This window comes from Rattus rattus, chromosome 3 (assembly GCF_011064425.1).
Source record: "Rattus rattus isolate New Zealand chromosome 3, Rrattus_CSIRO_v1, whole genome shotgun sequence".
NCBI lineage: Eukaryota > Metazoa > Chordata > Mammalia > Rodentia > Muridae > Rattus > Rattus rattus.
Genome location: NC_046156.1, coordinates 62,591,581 through 62,611,154, shown reverse-complemented (window position 1 = coordinate 62,611,154; position 19,574 = coordinate 62,591,581). Strand labels below are relative to the sequence as shown.

The 19,574-nt window shown below is 44.2% G+C and overlaps 1 protein-coding gene across 2 annotated transcripts in view; it reads right to left on the bottom strand.

The window, feature by feature from the left end:
• Nucleotides 1–12,981, bottom strand: part of Snx27 (sorting nexin 27) — a 78,959-nt gene extending 65,978 nt beyond the window's left edge. For both annotated transcript variants that reach the window (XM_032897810.1, XM_032897811.1), the window contains exon 1: nt 12,593–12,981. In XM_032897810.1, coding sequence (XP_032753701.1) covers nt 12,593–12,897 — 305 coding nt within the window. In that variant the 5' untranslated portion in view covers nt 12,898–12,981. The remainder of the gene's footprint in view (nt 1–12,592) is intronic.
• Between the last annotated feature and the right edge of the window lie 6,593 nt (nt 12,982–19,574).

The following is a 19,574-nucleotide window of genomic DNA, read 5'->3' as shown; positions in this document are numbered from 1 at the left end:
TTAGCCACCTTCTCCAGCTTGTAGACAGCATTTCCAAGGCTGACACTCAAAGTTGTGCTCCAGTCTCCACATGCACACACACATGCACACACACCTCTACATGCACACTTAAACAAACATATATGCACAAATCTTTGAAAAAGTGTGGTACTTTATATAGATCAAGGCTATGCGTCAATGGTACAGTGCTCGCCCATCAATGCCCTGGATTTGGATCCCTAGAAATGTTCAAAATTAGTTAGTTAGTTAGTTAGTTAGTTAATGTAAAATTGAAAATTTAGGACTGGACAGTTGTGCTACATGCCTTTATCCCAGCACTCCGCAGGCAGAGGCAGACGGATCTCTTGAGTTCGAGGCCAGCCTGATCTACAGAGTGACCTCTAGAACAGCCAGGATTATACACAGAGAAACCTTATCAGAAAGAAAGAAAAGAAGAGAAAAGAAAAGAGGAAAAAGAAAATTTAGTTGCAAGGAGGGAACTCTGGTAGAATCCTAAAATCAGGAAACAAAGGCAGCAGGATAAGAATTCAAGGTTAGCCTGGGCTACATAGCAAGTTTAAGACCAGCCTCTGATACATACTGAGCCTCTGTCTCCAGAAAATATAAAACTTCTAAGAAGAACAGAGTAGAAAAGTCTATGTGACTTAGTGTTTGAAAATGAGGTTTTAGATACAACACTAAAGACTTGGTCCATGAATGGGGAAAAAACTAGCAAGCTAAACTTTACCTAAATTTTTAAACATCTCTATAAAATGACAAAGAATGAAAACATTTACAAAAACATGTATCCAGTAAAGTATCTGCATCTAAATACGTGGCAAACTTATAATGCAACAACCCAATTATCACAGTATTTACTTATGGGGAATGGGGTGATGGTGGGGACACCGTGTGCATTTAAAGTTAAGGGATTACTTTTAGGAATCAGTTCTCTCCTACTATATAAGCCTCAGGGGTCACACTAAGGTTCCTGGGCTTGGTGGTAAGTGCCTTATCAGCAATTGTCCTTGTTGCAAGAATGTAAAATGGCAGTCGCTTTTGTGTGGTGTTTGAATGAGAGCAGCCCCCAGGGGTTCACATATTTGCACACTTAAACCCTAGCTGATGAACTGCTTGCTGAGAATTAAGATGTGGCTTTCTTTTTTTTTTTTTTTTTTTGGTTCTTTTTTTTTTTGGAGCTGGGGACCGAACCCAGGGCCTTGCGCTTCCTAGGCAAGCGCTCTACCACTGAGCTAAATCCCCAACCCCAAGATGTGGCTTTCTTTTTTTTTTTTTTTTTTTTTTTTTTCGGAGCTGGGGACCGAACCCAGGGCCTTGGGCTTGCTAGGCAAGCGCCCCACCGCCGAGCTAAATCCCCAACCCCAAGATGTGGCTTTCTTGACATACATGTACCACTAGGAGTGGGCTGCCAGGGCCAATATCTGTCTGTTCCCACCCCACCTCCATCCTTCTCTTCTTCCCTTCTTCCCTCTCTCCCTCCCTCCCTGTTGCCTGAGGATCAGGATGTAAAGCTCCCATCTACCTCTCCAGCATCATGCCTCTCTGCCTGCCACCACGCCCCCTGACATGATTAGAATGGACTAATGCTCTGAAACTATAAACAAGCCCCCAGTTAGATGAATTTTTTATTATTATTTAATAACAGTTGCCTTGGTCATGGTATCTTTCCATAGCACTAGAACAGTGGCTTTGTAAGGCAAGTTGACAATGTTTTACAGTTTTACCATCCAATCCATCAATCATGCTCCGATGTGCTGACCCAGATGAACAGTAAAATCCGTATCCACACTAGAGCCTGCACACAGGTGCTCAGAGCATCTTTATCCATAACTGTCCCAAACTAGAAGTAGCTGTGACACTCTTCAATCAGTGATGAATTAGCAAACTTCCAACAACCATTAATTAAGTATTAATTCAGCTATCAAAAGAAATATGCTACTGGGGCTTGAACACTGACTGACCCTGCAAAGAACACAGGTTTAATCCCTAGCGCCCACACAGCAACTATGAACACAGGACACAATGCCATTTGTCAAACCTGTAACTAACTATCCAACACAGAATGACCCTTCATGTAGATAATTCCTAAACTAAAACAACCCTTAGTCTCCTTAAGTGTTGGGTATATGACTACAACTGGATTTATCCATTTTTTGTTTGTGTACAGGTATGAGTGTGTGTGTGTGTGTGTGTGTGTGTGTGTGTGTGTGTGTGTGTGTGTGTGTGTGTGAGAGAGAGAGAGAGAGAGACACTCCTAGAGGATAGTTACAGCTCTTATTGAACACTTTGCTGAGGATCTAAATCCTGGTTCCCTGATTGCAAAGCAAATGCTCTTAACCACTGATGGATCACTTCAGCCCTTATCAATACTTTTAATTTTAATTTTAATTTAATTGTATGGGTACTTTGCCTACATGTATATGTACCAGTTGCATACTTGGTGTCACAGAGGCCAGAAGAGGGTGTTCAATCCTCTGGAACTGTAGTTAGACAATTTTAAGCCACCATATGGGTGCAGGGTCCTCTGCAAGAGCAGCCAGTGCTCTTAACCACTCAACCATTTTTCCAGCCTTTACCAACACTTTTAAAGCATTTCCAGCCAGGCATGGTGGCACACGCCTTTAATCTAGAGGACAGAGGCAGGCAGATTTCTGTGGGTTCAAGGCCAGCTTGGTCTATATAGTGAGTACCAAGACTAGACTAGAACTACACACAGAGGCCCTGTCTCTAAATACAAAACAAACCAAATATTTCCATTCAGAAAACTGGCACTAAAAGAGAGTTTTTGTAACAGTAAAAACTAGCCGTGGCAAAGCTGACTGTATGTGGGTCAGCACCTGATGCTCTCAAGCTGAGGGGAGGGGAGAATAACTTTACCTGTGGCTGCGTGTTCTCCCAAAGCATCTGCCTGAGGCAAGGGAAGTACAGAAAGCTCACCTGTTCTCCAACCTAACACCTCCAGACAGAACAAACAAGGGGTTATTGCTTAGGAAAGAATGAAAAGTTCCTAAGTCTGTAATTACAAGGCAATCAGTTTACAAATACAGGATATATAGCTGGAAAATGAATCATATTTGTCATTCAGGAAAGTAAGTGTAATACCTTAAGCTATTTTTCAGACTATAAAAATATAAGTAAGCTAGAAAAAAAGTTTGGAAATTACCTACGAAGCCAGCATGACCTTTGTTATCAACAATAAAGCCATCTCGTTCTTCTCACTCCTGCTAGAATACAAAATTCCAGGGGCTATCAGTGTGGCTCTGCAGTTATGAAGGCTTATTGCTCTTCTTTTGTTTGTTATGAGACAAGGTCTCTCTGTGGCCCCGGATGTCCTAGAACTTGCTCTGTAGACCAGGCTGGCCTCAAACTCACAAAAACCCACCTGCCCCTGCCTCCTGAGTGCCAGGATTAATGGAATGTGCCACCTCACCCAACCTGAAGATGTTTATGCCCATACATGAGCGTGTGCGTGTGCGTGTCCACGAGGTCTAGAAGGCATCAAAGGCTTGATCCCCTGGAGCTTGAGTTACAGATGGTTGTGAGTCTCTGCAATGTGGGAACTGAACCTGCATCTTCTGCAAGAGCACCAAGTGTTCTTAACCACGGAACCATCTCTCCAGCCCTAAGGGCTTATTGCTCTTGTAATTAAATAGCATCTTTTAATATAAATATAGCATAACTCTCAGAGTTCTGTAGACAAACACCTTGTACATTGTACAAGTAAACTAGCAAAACAAGCGAAAGTGGGTTTCCAAACTATCTGAGATTATCACATCTTCCACAATCTCCACATACTCAGTCTGGCTCTCAATTCTAAAACACAGTATATAACTAAACCTAAACAGACACACAGAGTTAATAAACTTCTGCTGTATGAAGGACCAATTTCCTTATTATTTTCATTGAACAGTTCTGTAATAACCATCCTGAAAGCAGCTGAAGAGTACCAACACAAGCAGGTAACTCCTACAGAAAGAGGTTAGTAAGCAAATCACTTGGGTATGAACCCATAGCACACATAGTCTGACACACAAATATATCACATTTTGGATAAAGTCAGGGGTATAGCTCAATAGAATTTGATATTTTAGCATGCTTAGACCCTGAGTTTAACACTAGCATAAAACAAAACAAAAGCTTCAGATAGCTTAAACAAAAACAAAACCTTTTTTTAAAAGATGTTTCTCCACTGGGCATGATGGCACATGTCTGAATCCCAACACTCAGTAGGTGGAAATGGGAGAACATCGCGGACAGTCAACCTGGCTACACAGCAAGTTTGATGTCTGCTTCAGCAACCTAATAAGACCAAGCTGGATGTGGTAATGCATTGGGATACAAGTAGAAGAATCAAGAGTTCAAAACCAGTCCAGTGTTGGCACACACCTCTAATCCCAACACGCCAGAGGTAGATGGCTCTCTTTGAGTTCAAAGCTAGTCTAGTTTACAGAGTGAGTTCCTCCAGGACAGCCAGGGACAGAGAGAAGAGGGTGGGGGGATGAGTTAGTTAGTTCAAGGCCAGCTTCAGCTAAGTAGTGAGTTAGAAGCCAGCCTGGGCTACTGTCACAAGCAAACAGAACATTTTCACAATAGAAGTTCATTGGAGGAAAAGCACAAGGACACTCAAACACTCAAGAATGTGTACATCTCCTCCAGTACGAGAACCTTACTTAGCCAACAGGGGCAGTAAGTACAAGACGACACACACGTTACCTGACATCTACCTAACAGCATCTCACAACACTGCAGCACTCCTCACATACCTGACACAGCCAAAGTTCACTTTTCAAGCTGAAGACAGACTTCAGGTATACATTTTAGTACTTTAGTCACCTCAACTCCCAACAAGCTATACCACCAAAACAAAAGATTTAAGATTGTTTTTATGTAAGTATAATGTGTGTGTCTCTGTACTCACACATGTGAGAGGCAACACAGGTGACTAGAAGTGGGTATTAGATCCCTGGAGCTGGAGTTACAGGTGGTTGTGAGCTGTTTTGTGGGTACTGAGAACTGAACTCTGATCCTGTGGAAAAGAAGCTACTGCTCTTAACCCCTGAGCCAGGTTTCCAGCACCACCAACAGAAAAGATTTAAATTCAAGGTGGCACTTTCCAATCACAGACACAAAGTATATCTAGAACAAGGCATCAATCATAGTTTGGGCTCTGGAGCAGTTAGGGACGAAATGCTATAAACACACTGAGAAGCATAGTACAATCATTTACAACATAAAGTGACAGGAAACAGACATTCCAGAAGCTGGCTAGAGCTATGGACAAAGTGCTGGAACAAATGAAAGGCAGCCTCTCATCAGCTGCTCCTAGTTCTCACTGGGTGTCAGAGCATCCTGCTCTAGCCCCCTTCTTTATACAGTACAAGACAGTCAAAAGAGAAAATAGGGTCTTTCATTCTAACACCCATTTTCTACTTCAACCTTGGAAATGTATTCAACAAAACAAAACCAAAATTTGTATGGGTATATACAATAGCTGTGTACAAATATATGCACAACTATATTCCTAGCACATAAGAATAAAATCCATGGGGTTGGGGATTTAGCTCAGTGGTAGAGCGCTTGCCTAGCATGCGCAAGGCCCTGAGTTCGGTCCCCAGCTCCGGGAAAAAAAAAAAAAAAAAAAAAGAATAAAATCCAGACTTGTTAGCCAGGCAGTGGTGGCACCTGCCTTTAACCCAAGCAGAGGCAAACAGATCCCTAAGTCTACAGAGCAAGTTCTAGGACTGCTAGGGCTCCACAGAGAAACCCTGTCTTGGGGGGAGAAATTCCAAATTTGTTGGTGCTGCTTTCAAGGCCTTTTTGTATCTCATTTTACCCATCCTTCCCAGTTTCTATGGCCCCAACAGCGAGGTGAGGGCCCTTGCTACCCTAGAACTTCCCCCATTTTCCTCCCGTTGGTCAGGTCCTCAGCCTATGAAACCCTTCCTCTTTCTCTACTATTGAAACACATATCCTTCAATCTCATCAATGCTTTATGTTGGAGTCAGGGGGAACTCTGGGAAAAGTAGTTGCCATACAGCCTAAAATCCCAACTCAATCCCAGGAAGCCACAGAGGAAGGAGAGAAGTGTGTGTGTGTGTGTGTGTGTGTGTGTGTGTGTGTGTGTGTGTGTGTGTGTGTGTGTGTGTGTATAAGAATTGCCTTGGTCATGGTGTCTCTTCACAGCAACCCTAACAAGACAACCTCCTTTACTTCATTTTGCTTTTTTTACAGAATAAACTGTTTCTAGTACCTCCCCAACTCAGAGCCAGCTTCTCAAGGGGTTACAGCCAGGCATACTGACTCACAAGCCTAGTGATACTTGACATAGTTGGTGCCTAAGAGAGAATGAAACCATGGCTAAATTACTTTGTTTAGGGCTGCAGATAAGCTCATGGGTGATAGGACTACCTGCCAAGCACTGGAAAGGCCTAGCATCCTCAGGATGAACAAATCAGTGTCTTCAGAGTATGGGCATGGTCCAACAAGCATTCAAACAAAGAGTGACCAGTGGGCTGGCAAGATGCGGGCTCACCACAAAATGCTCATGCCTGGAAAGTCAACCCTGAGTTCTCACCCCAAAACTCACACAAAGATGGAAAGAGAGAATGAGGACTCCACAGTTATATTCTGCCCTCCACATGTTACAGCACACATGTACATGTACATGTACATACATGTATATGCATGCATGTATGTGTGCATTCATACATACACACTACTAATAAAAGTTTTAGGGGTTGGGGATTTAGCTCAGTGGTAGAGCGCTTGCCTAGGAAGCGCAAGGCCCTGGGTTCGGTCCCCAGCTCCGGGAAAAAAAAAAAAAAAAAAAAAAAAATAAAAGTTTTAAAAGACATTGCTCTTTTAAGAAGAAAAGTAAAAAACTTGACTACTGTACCAAAAAATAAATAAATAAATAAATAAAATAACAAGGACAAACAGTGAAGAGTTTTGGTGGTTTACCAAATTTGGGTGGCACCCGATGCTGGTTTGTGTGTACACTGCGCTGTAATGTAAAAGGTACTACAATTTTGGCTTTCTGTTTTGTTTTATTTTAGGGGGTGTGGTTATTTTTTGGTTGTTTTGTTTTTGAGATAGGATCTCTCTATATATAGCACAGGCTAGTATAAAACTCAAGATCCACTGAATGCTAAAAATACAAACTTTCCTGAAGTTTTAAAAAGTTTGGTTGGTGGGTTGGTTTTAGAGACTGGGTTTCACTGTATAGCCCTGGCTATCCTGTAACTTACTATGGAGACCAGGCTGGCCTTGAACTCACAGGGATCAGAGTGCCTTAGCCTCCTGAGTGCCAGGATTAAAGGCATGCACCATGCCTTTACTTAGTCACAGCAACTCATAAAAATATTTCTGAAGGAAGGTAATGTGGTTTTCAAGTCTTTGTTTGTACCCTCACTACATGAGACTAAAAGTATTTTTAAGTAACAAGAATGACTGTCATGTTCCCTTTGCCTGTATAGAGGAAAACAAGCAATAATATAGGAGCAAAGAAAGTTTGCTTTGGACCCCAGCCTCTGATCCAAATTAACATGAGGTAAAGGGTAAATAAAAAATGAAGGCACATGTCAGAAACAGAAACAGAGTTGCTGCTATCCAGTCCAGGAATAACAAGTTACCGCCAAGGACAGCCAACTACTCAGACACCCACCCCAGGCTGTGGAGCTACTAGGGGCTGCCACTGGGGAAGGAGGCACTCTTCTTTAAAAGTGTGGCCGCCAGGAGGCCCCCTGCCCCAGGGAAGGCCCTACATCCATGCCCAAATGGACAGCACTAATGGAAGGAGGGGGACATGAGGTTGGGAAGGAGCACAGGAGGAGGGGAGTCCTAAGGGGAGCTGGAAGGAGGAGCTGGGGTAAACACGATCAAGATACAGGTGTGAAACTTCCAAAGAATACATACAAGTTAAGGAAGTTGACTGTCCCCAGTCAGTAAATAACCAAAGCAAACTTTTTAACTGGGAAAGACTCCGAAGACCTGGACTTCATTCTGGTTGTCCCTCAGTGTGGCTCTCTTCTTACAACACAGGGATGGTTTTAGTCCTGTCCACTATATTCAAGTATTCATGAAGAGAACCGAGGTTCCACTACATATTTGGCTAGGAACTCAACAAACATAATAGTTAACACAGTCCTACCCCGAGGAGCTTCAAACCTTTCTATCCGGAACTCTGTGCTGAAGTGAATACGTAGTGCACTGCAAACTGTAATGCACCACAGACACTGCGAGATGACACAGTGACTGTTGTCATTTGTCTCTTAACCTTTGCTGCATGACATCAGCAAAACCCACCTAAGGAGGTACGATTGGTAAGGAGCTGTCTTCCCTTAGCTGGGAATTCAGGAGCTTAATAAGTGTTAGCAAGTCCTAGCCATGGCTCCCAGTGTCACATAATGATGAAGCAAAACGAGTTGAGAGCAATCTACAACAGTCCATACTATCACGTTCTGGAAATGTGACTGGCTTAGCATGTGACTGACATTCCCTACACCTGGCAAAAGACTGACAAAGATTTCTAGTCTTATGTAAGACCCACTGAATGACAGCCATTAGAGTATACCTGCAGGTCTGTGTTTCTGGCTAGGACCCCGTGATTCTCATGCATACCGAGCATGAGAACTTTGCCACAGCGTCCCTTTGCTCAACAATCACTTCAAACATTATTATCCACGTCTACCTGGAAAATCTGAGCCAAAGGGGGAAAAAAAATCAGTGAATTCTTTTATAAAGGTTCTTAAGAAGATACTCAATGTCTCATGACTCACTTAACTGTAAAAATACTTATCAAACTTTGTTAAATTATTTTCAAAAATTCACATGAAATTAAACAAAAAAAGACTCAATAAACTGTACAATATAATTTATCTTATGCTTTAACCTTAACAAGGAAAAGCTGATAAGTATATTATCAGGAAGCTACTAAGAAGGGAAGCATATACTGACTAGATAAATAAATCATGATTTTGAATGCTTACAAGTCAAGCCTTAAGGATCTGTTCTTGAAATTCTCACTCTCCAGAGCAGGTCTGGCAAGTTCAATTCCTGGAACCCACCTAAAAGCTGGATGCATTGGGGAAACATCTTTAATCCCAGCCACCCCTATGGGGAGAGAGGCAAAGGAGAATCTGACCTAACTTAGAGAACTACTCAAAGTGTGTTCTGCACGCACGCACGCATGCATAAACACACACACACACACCCCAGGATCAAGTCCAAAAAGGCCCACAAACACAATCTCAAAAAATGTAGGCGGTTCCATACCCCACTGCACACAGCAACTCTGCCAAAGGCAACTCTCATGAAATCAAGTGTCCTCAGTGAGAGTGCACTTTAACCTTACGGAGATTAACCTCAAGTCAGTTAGTTCACATACTATATAATCAGTGCAAAGACATATCTATTTTGGTTCTATTTGTTGAAAGCATCTTTCACACTCTGGCCTCAAGGTACAGGCACATCAAAGGGAAGGCACCAGTACACATTACACTGGGAAAAATTACAAGGTGGAGACTAACAGTGTTAGTCAAGAAAACTTTCCATCTGTAGTAAATTTAGAGCCCAGAGGGCTTCTTCATACTGTGGTACCAAGCCCTGCAACATGACTCTAGCCGGCCTTGAAAGGAAAACAGAGAAAGTGAGCCAACACTGCTCCACCTGAGCTTAACAATTATCCCAGGATAGATGAGCCTCAGTAGGCAGACTTTAAGAGCAGCACAAAGAAATGGCTCCTCTTGCTGAGGGACAAGTCTCGATCCACTTAAATCTGTTACCGTTCTTTCATACCTCTACCAGTTGTCCAAACAACTGCAACAGGACAACCGGAGTGAAAGCTGTCTGCACACAGGGAGGAGTTAAACTAGGGACAGATCTCACACCTCAACCACCGAGGCCAGGCCTGCGCGTGACTAGGTACACAGTGACAAAGCTGTACAGCAACAATCCACCCTCCCTAGCTCAGACCATCGCTTCTCATCAACATGAACAGCTTTCCTGGGACCACTGACAGAGTAAGGACTCGGGTAAGATAAATTGAAGAGCTCAGGCTGGGAATTCTAGTTGAGTCAGTAGAATGCTTGCCTACCAAGCATGAAGCCCTAAATCCCTGGGTTCCCTCCTTAGCAAAAAATAACCCCAACAAAGTAGCACGGACCTGTAGTCCCAGCACTCAGACAATGGAGACAGGATGACCAGAAGCTCAAGGTCTTCCTAAACTACATACAGTTTGAGGCTAGCCTGGGCTACATGAGACTCTGCCTCAAATAGAAAGAAAGAAAGAAAGAAAGAAAGAAAGAAAGAAAGAAAGAAAGAAAGAAAGAAAGAAAGAAAGAAAGAAAGAAAGAAAGGAAGGAAGAAAGAAAGAAAGAAAGATAGTTAGTAGCTGTTTTTTTTTTTCTCTTACTTGAAAAGTCTAAGGAAATGGGGGAGTTGGGGGCAGAGGCATACGAAAGTCTCAGAAGCTACCAACCAGCCTGGAATTCTTAATTACTTCTACTACTTCTACAAAAGTACTATAGTTTCAAAGAATTTTGAATTTTGAAAAAGAATTTTGAATGAGATTATGAAAAGCTCAAAGGGTACAAAACCAATACCAAGATCTGTTTTATCACCAACCTTCCAGAAAGAATTGTCTAGGCAGTATTTCTTTCCCCTGCTACCAAAAATGACAAAAACTTCTCTCACCACCAAGGACAGTACCAAAAACATTAGCTTCCTAGGCTCCTGGTCTCTCATAGGGACTCGCGTGGTCATGCAGATCTTTACAACTACTAGTTTACAGCTGGGGTTTCTGCGCAGACTATAATAAGGATAAAAGGCTTAAACACTCATGGTAGACAATATTAGCTGTAGTTTCATCCTTTTGGATCCTATAGGGTAAATGACCTAACTTTAATACAACTATAACTTTTATATATTTTAAAACTAAAAATAAAGAGCTGAATCAAAGTTAATTTCCAAAGGGAAAGCAAAATGACAATTCTAAAAGTCTCTATCTGAAGAAACCATCAGCCACACTGTTGAGTTTTCTAAAAAATAAATACCCAGGTACCCAGTTAGACAGCATCAACATTGTTATTGTATTCAGTTTCTTAATGCCACCTACAAAGACCAGAAAATATTAGAAAGTAGTCTGTAATATAGTAATTAAACAAAACAAACCCACAAGCATCTCTTTCCAGAAAAGTCAGAAGACATGTACAAGCTCACCAAACACATGCGGTAGTGAGCTATTCTTTCTTGAAGTGGAAAAGTTGAGGAAACAGAATGAAGGAGTCCACAGAGTAAGAGAAATAGACACAAAATGGGGGAGAGGGGTGGACTCCTCTACAAGGACAGACTTTCAAGATACTATAAGTGCAGGCCTTATATGAACCTGTTAAAAAAAAAGTCAGCTGTGGAACTTACAATTAAAATGAAATGTTTAAAAAGAATAAAGACTTATGTGGGTAAATCCCTTCATGGAAGGAGGGGGGTACATACAGTACAGATGCAAAAAGGAGAGAAATCAAGGAATGGAAGAGAATGGAGACAATGAAAACACACAGCACCCACAAGTCAACCAACAGCCACAATGCACAAAATCACAACCACAACACAACTTAGGGCAGAGGAGGCCTGCGTTGAAACTATCAAGACAAGACAACATCCCTGAAGCTTTACGGGATGTGGTAAGTGACAAGTGAGCCCGAACAAGTTGGATGAAGGTTCTGCAGCAGAAGGGGCCTTAAAAAGAGAAGGGAAAGCATTATAGGGGAACAAATAAAGTGTAGGATTGCAACAGCACAGAGCAGGAGGAAGACGGAGATGGCAAAGACCTAAGGCGATTGCAGTCTGGGGGAAGTAGGAGCTGGAAGAGCACTATTAAACCGAACTCCAAGGTGTGAGGAGTGGTGCACGTGGAAGTCCGGGAGTCAGAAAAGGGTGTACTCAGAGCAATGTGGCCATGGAGAAACCAGCTTGAAAATCAGGTTGCAACCCCTCCCCCAAAAAACGCATGCGATGATAAGGTATACTAGAGATGGTATGACTACAAAGAGGAGGGGAGAAAAGGCCAAGTGGTGGATACGAAAATGTCGGTGTGCTCTATTAGAACGGGGAGTAACTAAGGAAAGAAGGTGGAGGGTTAAGGTGGAAAGAAATGATGCCTCCAGAGGAAAATAAGCTGACCACAGGACCTCCCGGGTCTAGAGGACAGAAGGGACAGTCCACAAGGTCTAAGGGGGCAGAGACCAGGAAACTATGATGCTAAAGATGAAAAGTTGGGGAGGACACAGCACTGCTAGGTCGAAAAGGAGACTCTCTCAGTAAGAGGCAGAAAGCGGCATGCTATAGAAGAAGGCAAACGGGTTGAGAGCAGCCAAAGGCATGGGGACAGCAGGGAGAGCACTGGGATGGTGGGGCAAAAGCACAAACTGGAGACGCCAGGAAGGCAGGAGGCTTCAAGCCCGGCTGCGAAGGCCCGCGAAGGGGGCGAGGGTCGCCGCAGGCTCGCGAGCCAGGAGAGGTGCGGCCTGGGTGACAGGGTGAGGGGCCAGGACAGGCGAAGGGTAGGAGGACGGGGCGTGGCGGTCGCGATACTCACACCTCCAGGATGCGGTCCCCCTTGCGCACCCCGGCCCGGTCGGCCGCCCCCCCGGGCAGCACGGCGCTCACATGCTGCAGCGGCGCGTACAGCTCCCCGTTGATGCTCCGCAGTTGCCCGCCCTCGCTCACTTGGCCCCGCACGTTGAAGCCGTAGCCGGATTCGGACTTGACAATGCGCACGACCCGCGGGCCGCCGCCTCCCCCGCCACCGTTCCCGGCGCAGTGGAGCCCAGACCCCCCGCCGCCGCCTCCATTCCGGTGCGGGGCTGAGGGGTGAATCCCTTCCCCGTCCTCGTCCGCCATCTTGCGAGCAAGCGAGCGGTCCCCCGCCCCCCTACGCCTCCACTCCTCCTGCGCGCGCCCGCCCCCTTCAGCAGCCGCGCGACCCCAGCGCGCGCCCGGCCGGCCGACCGCAGGAGCTATCAGCCACCGCGCTGCGGGGGAGAAAAAGGTAGTAAGGCGGGAGAAGCGGACGGTTGGGCGCTGCAGCGCCTCCTGGGAGATGTAGTTCTGCCTGGAGTGCCTGACGCATCCGGGCTCAAGGCCTTCTGGGAGTTGTGGTTTATTGAGCTTTGGGCTCTGGCTAAGTTTCCGTGGTTGGATGGTGAGCATCTTTTTGGCTCAGTTTATTTGTTTGTTTGTTTTGTTTTTTCGAGACAGGGTTTCCCTTTGTAGCCCTTACTGTCCTGAACTAGCTTTGTAAAGCAGACTGGCCTCAAACTCAGAGATCCACCTGCCTCTGCCTCCCGACCACTAGTTGATGATTACGCCCGACCACTAACTGATGATTCATTGCAGTTTTAAATTGGTCATTCACTTGTATATTCATCTTGGAAGGTGTCCCAGCAATTCAGTGATACAACCAGATCGTGAATTCGGTTCCTTATTTCAAGTATTAGGAAACGGAACTTTAGGGTGGCCAGAGTCAAGTAGCAATTATGTAACAGGATTTAAAACTCAGCTATTTTTGCGCAACTTTCTTTTCCATGTATTGCAACTTCACAGACATACAAAAAAGGATATGTGGAGGAAAACAACAACCTCCATGATTTAGAACTGGATATTAAAGTGGTCAATAATTCCAATTTAGCAAGAGTTTTGAAGTTGCTTTTATCTCGTTTATTTCATTTCTCCCAATAGCACAAGAGAATTCTTTAAAAACATGCGATTGGTGTTTTTGGCTACCTACCAGGATATAAACTTGATGGTGCTGGGTGCCTGATGACAGCAAGTAAGGACAGAAAAAAAAATGCACATAGCAATCTAAGCAATCTCTGCTCCAGTCTGGTGTTTGATTTCCCCCTACTGATAAAGTCACTAGTTAATCCATTCCTGTTTCGTAGATGTTATAGAATACACAAGATTCCACAAAGCAAAGACAAAGGAAACAGGATCAGCTTCCACGTGTACCATCACTTCTTCCCCACCATGTAGATAAAGAGCTCTGACTGATGTTTTCCTAAGGTATCAGAGCCTAAGATGCACAACTTGGAAAGGTTACAATTCTTAGGAAGGAATACCGTAAACTTGTTCTTTGTCCTGAAGGAAGACATTACTTTATCTTCCAAAGCCACATGTTAACACAACCCCACAACCCCGAGAAATAACCCAGGGATAATCAGCCAGGAGTCTGCATTCTTGGCATCCAGCAAAAGAGGAGTAGAAGCAACAAGAACTATCTTTCTCAACACTACTATGTACCGAATATTTACATCCATAGCTCATTTACTGTTTACAGCACCATCATGGCTCCTATTTTGTAGATGAATAAAGATACCTGAAGAGGGTTACACAAGTTAAAAATCATGAACCTAACAGAAGCTGATGAATTATTAAAAGAACAAACAAGCCCCTGAAAGAATTTATGGGCCACACAGAGTTCTTAGGGTTACAGGGGACAGAAGAAGCAATAGGAGAATTAAGAGATTTTGAAACATACTGAATGGAGACAACGTCACTACAGTTAGAGCATACATATGAAGGTAAAAAAGAAAAAGGTTTGAGTTAGAAACAAAAGGAATAGAAGTGGCCTTGTTTTACAACAAGAGCTGATCAAGACTCTTGGTAAGTTTTGAAATACTGAAATAATAAAGGTGGAATAAGTTTTGCTTCAGCATAATGATGGAATCCGTTTTGGACATGAAACATTTATTATGAATTGAGTACTGGATGAAAAGAACTTGCTGCTAAAAGAACTACTTATTTTTGCCAAGACTACATCCTTAATCCCAGCACTCAGGAGGCAGAGGTCAGCCCATCTCTGTTAAGTTGAGGCAAGCCAACCAGGAGCTACATGCTAACATTATGTCTCAAAAAACAAAAACAAAAACAAAAACACCCCCCTGACTTGTCTTTATTTGTTTATTAAAAATATACTGAAGGTGGGAGGACTGGAGAAATAGCTCAGTGGTTAAGAGAACTGACTGTTCTTCAAGGTGTCCTGAGTTCAATTCCCAGCAGCCAAGTGGTGGCTCACAACCATCTGTAATGGGCTCTGATGCCCTCTTCTGTCATGCAGGCACACATGCAAATTGAGCATTCACATACAAAAGTTGTAGTGTACTTACTTGTGATGGTTTGCATATGCTTGGCCCAGGGAGTGGCACTATTAGAAGGTGTGGCCTTGTTGGAGGACGTGTGTCACTGTGGGGGTGGGCTTGGAGACCCTCCTCCTAGCTGCCTGGGGATGCTCAGTCTGTTCCTGGCTTCCTTCAGGTGAAGATGTAGAACTCTCAGCTCCTCCTGCACCATGCCTTCCTGGACGCTGCCATGCTCCCACCTTGATGATAATGGACTGAACCTCTGAACCTGTAAGCCAGCCCCAATTAAATGTTGTCCTTTATAAAACTTGCATTGGTCATGGTGTCCGTTCACAGCAATAAGACCCTAACTAAGACATTATTCATATATATAAATACATATACTCATACACATAAATAAATATAAATAAGTATACACTGAATGAGGCTAATAGTGTCAGCCAGTTGGTGGACCACTTGCCTCACATGCAGGAATCCCTGCTTAATCCCTAGTAGCAAATACATAAGATGTGGTGACACACTCCTAACACTCAGAACATAGAGGCCCTAGGAAAAATCAGAAGTTCAAGGTCATCATCCTCAGCTATATATCAACTTCAAGGGGAGCCCAGGCTATAAGAGACTCTTTTTCAATATATATTTTTCCAGTACACACACACACATAAATATATATATATATATATATATATATGCATACACATAGACGAATGCACACTCTGTTCTAAGCTTTCCAACAATGGTGAGGGATAAATGCAGAGATCAATGAGGTATCCACGGATTACAGTTTTAGGTAGTCAAACTGCACCTGTCCTCCTTGTGGCACCTCCGCTCCTCAGGGTCCATTTCCACTCACACACATAGGAAATAACTCTTTTGTGACGGTAAGTCATTGTGGTATTGTTCATAGTCACAGTAGTTTGGACTAATAACAGTCGTTGGGTAAAATACGATACATTCACAGTGGAAAACTGAATCACTTTTTAAAAAACAGCTAAAGAAGCTCTTTGTGGTGTGACACGGAATGAGCTCACAGAGACCATGTGCCGTGAAGCAAGAATAGGACAGAACACACACGTAATGTCATCAGTGTACAAATGAGGGAAGCGTATGACTCTGTGTCTTCAGAAATACACGACACTGATAGCATAGATTGCTGCAACAAAGGGAGTCTGGACAGCTGCCTGGGGACAGGAGTAGGAGAGAGGCCTTCCTCATTATTTCTTTTCTTTAACTCTTCCTTCCAAACTTTCAGTCGAATGAAACCCAATAAGGCTCAATGGTCCGATGTTTGCCTAGAATGCACGAAGTCCTAGGTTTCAGCTCTCACACCACCTAGGCTGCCAGCACTGGGCAGGTAGAGGTAGGGGGATCTGAGGTTCAAGGTAGTCTAGGCTGCTAAGCAAGTGCAAGGCCAGTCTGGCTTAGGGACCCTGACTTATAAAAGAAACCTAATTAATTAGCTAATTAGATGAGCCAGCAGTGGGGACTTACACCTGTAATCCTAGCACTTGGAAGGGTGAGGCAGGAGGATCATCACAAGTCCAGAGTGAGGTCTTGCCTCAAAAAGACAGTTTTAGAAAAGATCAAACTGAAAGACGGGGTCAGCATATCCTAAGAATTAGAAAATCCGGGCCCAGGGATGGATCCGTGGGTAACGATGCCCACAGTCAGGCCAGCCAGGGCCACAGAGGTGGCTCTGAGGGTAAAAGTGTCAGCCAGTTCTCTCCTGGGACCTGAGTTCTCTCACTGGGACACCAAGGGAACCAACTCCATAAGATGTCCCCTGACTGAGACACACACAGGAGTAAATCTAATCTAAAAATATGGCTAGCCTCGAAGTGGTGGCACATGATTTTAATCCCAGCACTTGGGTGGCAGAGGCAGGCAGATCTCTAAGTTTGAGGCCAGCCTGATTTACAGAGTGAGTTCCAGGACAGCCAGGGCTACACAGAGAAACTTTGCCTCAAAACAAATAAAACAAAACAAAACAAAACAAAACAAAACAAAAAAAAATACGTGCATGTGGGTGTGTGTGTGAGAGAGAGAGAGAGTGTGTGTATGTGAGTGTATGTGTGAGTGTGTGTGTGAAAATAAATTGCTAAGCCCATGCAGTGGTTCATACAGATAATCCTAACACTGGAGAACTAGATACAGGAGTTCAAGGCCAGCCTCACTGAGTTACATACTGAGTTCAGGGCCAGCCTGGGCTACATGAAATGTCCTAAAAGCTTATAGTCTAGCAGTCAGGATAGCAAAAGACAAAACAATACTAACAGTTAAATCTCAATGAGAGATGTGACAGACGCCTTCGAGCATCTGGAGGTGAGGACATAGGGAGATGTGGTTCACAACAGAGAACGATGGCGATGGCGAGGGATGTTGAGGTCTGAAAGAATATCAGTGTAGTGTGGGGAGCGCTGCTCAGTAGCACTGCTGCAGAGGGAACATGGCTGGAAGACAGGAGAGTTAGAACTTGGGAGGCTCCAGTTACTGGACATTCTTTGTGCCCCGGAACTGGAATTTCATTCCTAAGAATTTAGGGGTCTTTGAACGGATTAACCGCATTATCAAACTTGCACTTCAGAAAAGTTCATGCTGCAGCATGTGTGGAAAATGAATGGAGATAGATAATTAAGAAGCAGTTGCAGTGATTCGGAAGAATTAATGGGACTCAAACTAGGGCCATAGGAGAGGGGATACAAGGTGTGGGAGAGGAGAGTCTTGGAGCTTGGGAGGATCTCAGGTGCTGTGGCACAGGGAGGAAGTGATGGTACACAGTCCCCCAAGCACAAAAAGGAAGAGGAAACACAGAGTCCACTTGGAGCCTGGTGGACTTGAAGAGAGGCCCACGATGATTTGTCAAGTCATGATTGGACACTAGAGTCTAGGCCACTTGGGTAGTGACAAATGATAGAGTAAGGTAGACAACACCTTACTCTAAGCTAAGCTGAGTGCTGAAAACAGAACCCAGGAAATGCTCCCCCTCGACACTATATAGAAGAGCAAAGAGATTGGTGAAGACTAAGAGGATTCAGAGAGCTGGGGGCTCACACACGGAGGAGTCTTGGAAGTCAGTGAAGCTGTCTTCAGCATCGGACTTGGGCCGTTCATTGTTTGCAGAGCAGGTCCCACCTCGGAGCCCAGTTTATCCTCGCAAAGGCTCAGATAACAGCAAGTCTGCTAATTAACCCAAGAACTGAACCTTGAACCCGAGTGCTCTGACCAAAGCCAGGCTACTCTTTTTCTCTGTCCACCTTCTTGTCTGGATAAGTTCTTCCTACATCCTGTGACCTGCAGGGGCAGTGGGTCCTGTCACCCTTTTCAAGCAGGGATACTTAGGTGGAAAACCTACCCCTGGACATCCGCTCACACAGCCTTTGGGTCATAGATGTTTTACCTTTTTGCTATTCTAAATTCTCCTCGCCCAAGCCCTAGCTATAGTCTCTCTCCAGCGTCCCTGAAGACTGTTGCTCTCTCTCACATTTCCCTTTTCTAAATCCCTGAGGCAAATACAGTTCCGGATGACCCCTTAATGAGTCACGCTCTTGTGTAACCCTCTCCCTTGAAGGTAAGTCGAACCTGTGACTTGCTTCTGGGCAATAAAATATGCCAAAGTTGACAGCTGTGTCACACCCATGATTCTGCTGTGTCAAGTAATGATGCTTCTTAGCAAGACTGGTCCTGCTGGCTTTGTGGAAGGTTCAGAACTATCTAGGAGGGCAGCCACAGGGGACTTCAGGGCCTGAGTGGCTCTTGGGGACAGGAAGAAAATAGGTTCCACCATCTTTTATCCTCATGAAATTCTGCCAACAACAACATGACACGTGGAAGAGGATCCAAGCTCCACAAAGAAACAGTCCAGCAGTACCTCCATTGTAGCCATGTGAGATCTGAGTAGAGGACCAAACAAGCTGGTCCTAGATAGACTCTTGACACCAAGCCCTCCAATATGAGGAATAGCTGTTTTAAGCTGCTGGGTCTGAGGCAATAAAAACAGCAAAAATAAATCAATATAACCCCTTACTTTATTTACGGTCAACACAGCTCAGTTTAGAACATGACAGCAAGTATCTAGCTGGGGTTTAGCTGTCCAAGCTGAATGCAAGCTTCTGGAAACCCCCATACTAGTCATATGGGGTTAAGATACATTTCTTCTTGCAGAAGAGCCGGCTTTGAGTTCCAGCATCCACAGAATGCCCCACACGCATCCATAACTCCAGTTCCACAGTGTCACATTCCCTCTTCTGACTTGAGGGCACCAGACACACAAGTATGCACAGACACACCTGTATGCAAAGCACTCGCACACAAAGGAAAGCAAATTCCCAAGCAGTCACCTTCCTAGTGGCCTCTCCTGTCTCACCTGCCAAAGTGCTAAACCAACCATCAACAACAATAAACACAACTACCACGGCTAGCTTAAACTCGTTAGGACTGTCT